Source organism: Dipodomys spectabilis, unplaced genomic scaffold, assembly GCF_019054845.1.
Source record: "Dipodomys spectabilis isolate Male_0828 unplaced genomic scaffold, ASM1905484v1 ptg000067l, whole genome shotgun sequence".
Classification (NCBI taxonomy): domain Eukaryota; kingdom Metazoa; phylum Chordata; class Mammalia; order Rodentia; family Heteromyidae; genus Dipodomys; species Dipodomys spectabilis.
The window spans coordinates 1,232,140-1,234,918 of record NW_024870744.1 but is presented as its reverse complement, the minus strand read 5'-3'; the positions used below and the strand labels follow the sequence as shown (position 1 = coordinate 1,234,918).

Below are 2,779 nucleotides of genomic sequence, written 5' to 3'. Positions count from 1 at the left end.
TTGTTGGTTGGTTGGTTCTTCAGGTATCGTTTATTTTTTTCCGGTTATTTGTATGTGCTTTTTCTTTTTCTGTGAGTTTTTTTTAAAAATCTGTTTGATGGTTTATTGTTGTGGGTCTAGAGGCTTGAATCAGGGCCTGGGCACTGTCCCTGAGCAATTTCCCTCAGGGTTAGTGCTGTACCGCTTTAAGCCCCAGCTCCACTTGTGGTTTTCTGGTGGTTGACTGGAGAGAGGAGTTCCACGGAATTTCCTGCCCAGGATGGCTTGGAACCAGGATCCTCAGATCTCAGCCTCCTGAGGAGCCAGGGTTCCAGGAAGAACCACCAGTTGCCCGGCAAACCAAAGAGATGTTGACTGTGTCTGTAATTCTTTGTTCAATGACCAGGTGTCCCCCATTAGCAGAAGGGAATGTGAGAATAATCCTTCAGCACTCCGGCCAAGTGTACATTGTGAATCTTCACATGCCGCACTTTCTGTGAAGTGGGTTTTTTGAGTCTCTGGACAGAGGGCATTTTTCTTGGTGCACAGCGCAGCATGGAAGAAAAACCGTGCTGCTTCAGATAGTCTTCGATTTTCTCCTCATCCACTGAGGCCACAGGGACACTCCTCCACAGATTCTGGATGTCTTCATCCACGGAAAACTGACAGCTCTTATCGTTGAAGAAAACGATTTTTTTCTTGTCGGGACGACTGACCATTAGGATCTGGTCCCCCAAAGCCTTGAGCGCCTTCTGGGAATTCGGCAGTGCTTCTTCGATGTCTTCCAAGAGAATTCCCCCCAACCCTCCCTGGTCATGCTGATCCAAGAGGCGAAGGAGGGCCTTCTTGTTTCCCAACGTGTACTTGGGCTTGAAGGCGTACTTCCCGTCCACAACTTCAATTTTGGGGTTGTTTGCCAGTGCCTCAGTCTTGAGCCACTGTTTCTGCTCGAGTGGGATGTCTAGCTGCCGGGTTTCATCCAAAATCTCTTCCAAGGTCAGAGGGTGCGAGTCTCCTCGCTGATGCCGAGTCTTCATGTAATTCACGATCTTCCCCAGCAGAGGCAACTTAGAGGCTCCCGAGCTCCCAAGGACAGCTCTGGACTTCCACGCGCCATCACTAGGACCACACCCTGCTTTGGGTCCCGATGGCCCTCCGTGGTCCAGCTTGGCTTTCTTCTTCTTGGATGAGGATGAGGAATCCGAAGGCAACGGGCGTTTTACTGCCGCAGGAGTGAAAAGAGTCCTTCTCTGACTCTGCTGCGCAAGTTTTGGCAAACTTGGATCCATAATCCGGGAGATGGAGGGCGGGGGGAGGACGGCTGCGACAAGACTCGCCCCCCGCTGTGGCGGGTGCCTCGGCCAGTGGCCGCCTCGTGTTCCTCCTCAGGCCTCCAGGAGTGGCCCCGGCTCACGCCCAGGCCCGAGCTCTGGTCGGGGTCTCAGCGCCCCACGCGCCGCGCCGACCCCGCAGTCAGGGTGTCCGCACGCCCTGGCCCAAGACAGGCGCAGACCCGCAGTCACGCAGTCACGGTGACCCCGCGAGTCAGAACACGCCAGGTGCCCACAGGCGGTCACGGCGTCCCCGCGAGTCAGAACACGCCAGGCGCTGACCTCCACTCACGGTCTCAGGTCTCACCACTGAAAACAGCCTCGGAGAGCTGCAGCCCGGTCGGTGGGTGCTGCTGCCAGGTCGAAGCCTCGAACCACACTGAGCCCACCGCCTCCTGCTCTCGCTTTTATCCCAGAGCCTCGCCCCGCCCAGAACCCAAGCCAAAGCGCGCCCTTCCCCGCGAGATGCCCCAGCCTCCTGCAGTGGGGAAGGGAGCAGCCAGGGCCACCCGCGGCTCCAGCACCACCACCAAAGGGCCAAGGCCCAGGCCCAGCACACAGCCCGCCTCCAGTGTGAGTGCGAGGTGCTCACCACGAAGGCCGGCCACAGGCAGTTGGGGAGCACTTCCTCCCTCCCGCAGGTTTTGGCATGCCAACCCATGAGACCACCCTTCAACCTGGACCTGGTGGCTTGACTTCAAGGCTACCTTCACATCAGAGAACTTTCTTCCCGCTCTCTTTGGTGCCAAGGAGCGGCACAGCTAAGCAAACCCTGAGGAGGAGCCCAGCTTCTGAACCCCCAACCCATCCCTTTCTGCCCCTGAACTTGTGTAAGGATTTGGGGTTCAAAAGCAATGTAAAATGAATGGTACAAATAGCCGGGGGCTGGTGGCTCACACCTGGAATCCTAGCCTCTTGGGAGGCTGGGATCTGAGGATCCACATTGGAAGCCAAGCCCAGACAGGAAAGCCCAGGAGATGCTTATCTCCAATAAACCAGTCAGAAAGATCCAGGAGTGGGGCTGTGTCCCTGGCTGGGCTCATTCACAGGATACTCCCTGTCCCTTCCCCCTCCCCCCCCCCCCTCCACACACACCTTAAAAAGAAAAAAGAAGGTATCTGCTCAGGTAATCCAGAATAAAGTGTCATGTTCTGGTCTTCTACTTTAATCTCAGAAAATACCATTAGCACAAGTTGCAGAGGTTAGGAAATGAGCATCCCTGAAGAGCTACTTACTATTCCACCTACCACCCTAATGAACCAAAGTTTCTGAAAATCAGTAGGATGGAGAAGTGGTCTGGATATGGAAGGGACACACAACCTGTACAAGCCTGCCTGCTGGGGGCCAATGGGAAGATAGGAGGAACTGAGTTGCTGGTCCTCATGGATAGTGTCTCTTAGCACGTATCACATACATGAGTCCACCCTTCTATAAGCTGCTGAGGTTTGGGAGCTATGTGTGAGCAGGTG

The 2,779-nt window shown here is 55.2% G+C and overlaps 1 protein-coding gene across 1 annotated transcript; it reads right to left on the bottom strand.

The window, feature by feature from the left end:
* Nucleotides 1–395: 395 nt before the first annotated feature.
* LOC122108864 (general transcription factor IIE subunit 2-like) lies at nucleotides 396–1,268 on the bottom strand. Its single transcript, XM_042680872.1, has one exon. The coding sequence runs from the start codon at nucleotides 1,266–1,268 to the stop codon at nucleotides 396–398; it is 873 nt and encodes a 290-aa protein (XP_042536806.1).
* Between the last annotated feature and the right edge of the window lie 1,511 nt (nucleotides 1,269–2,779).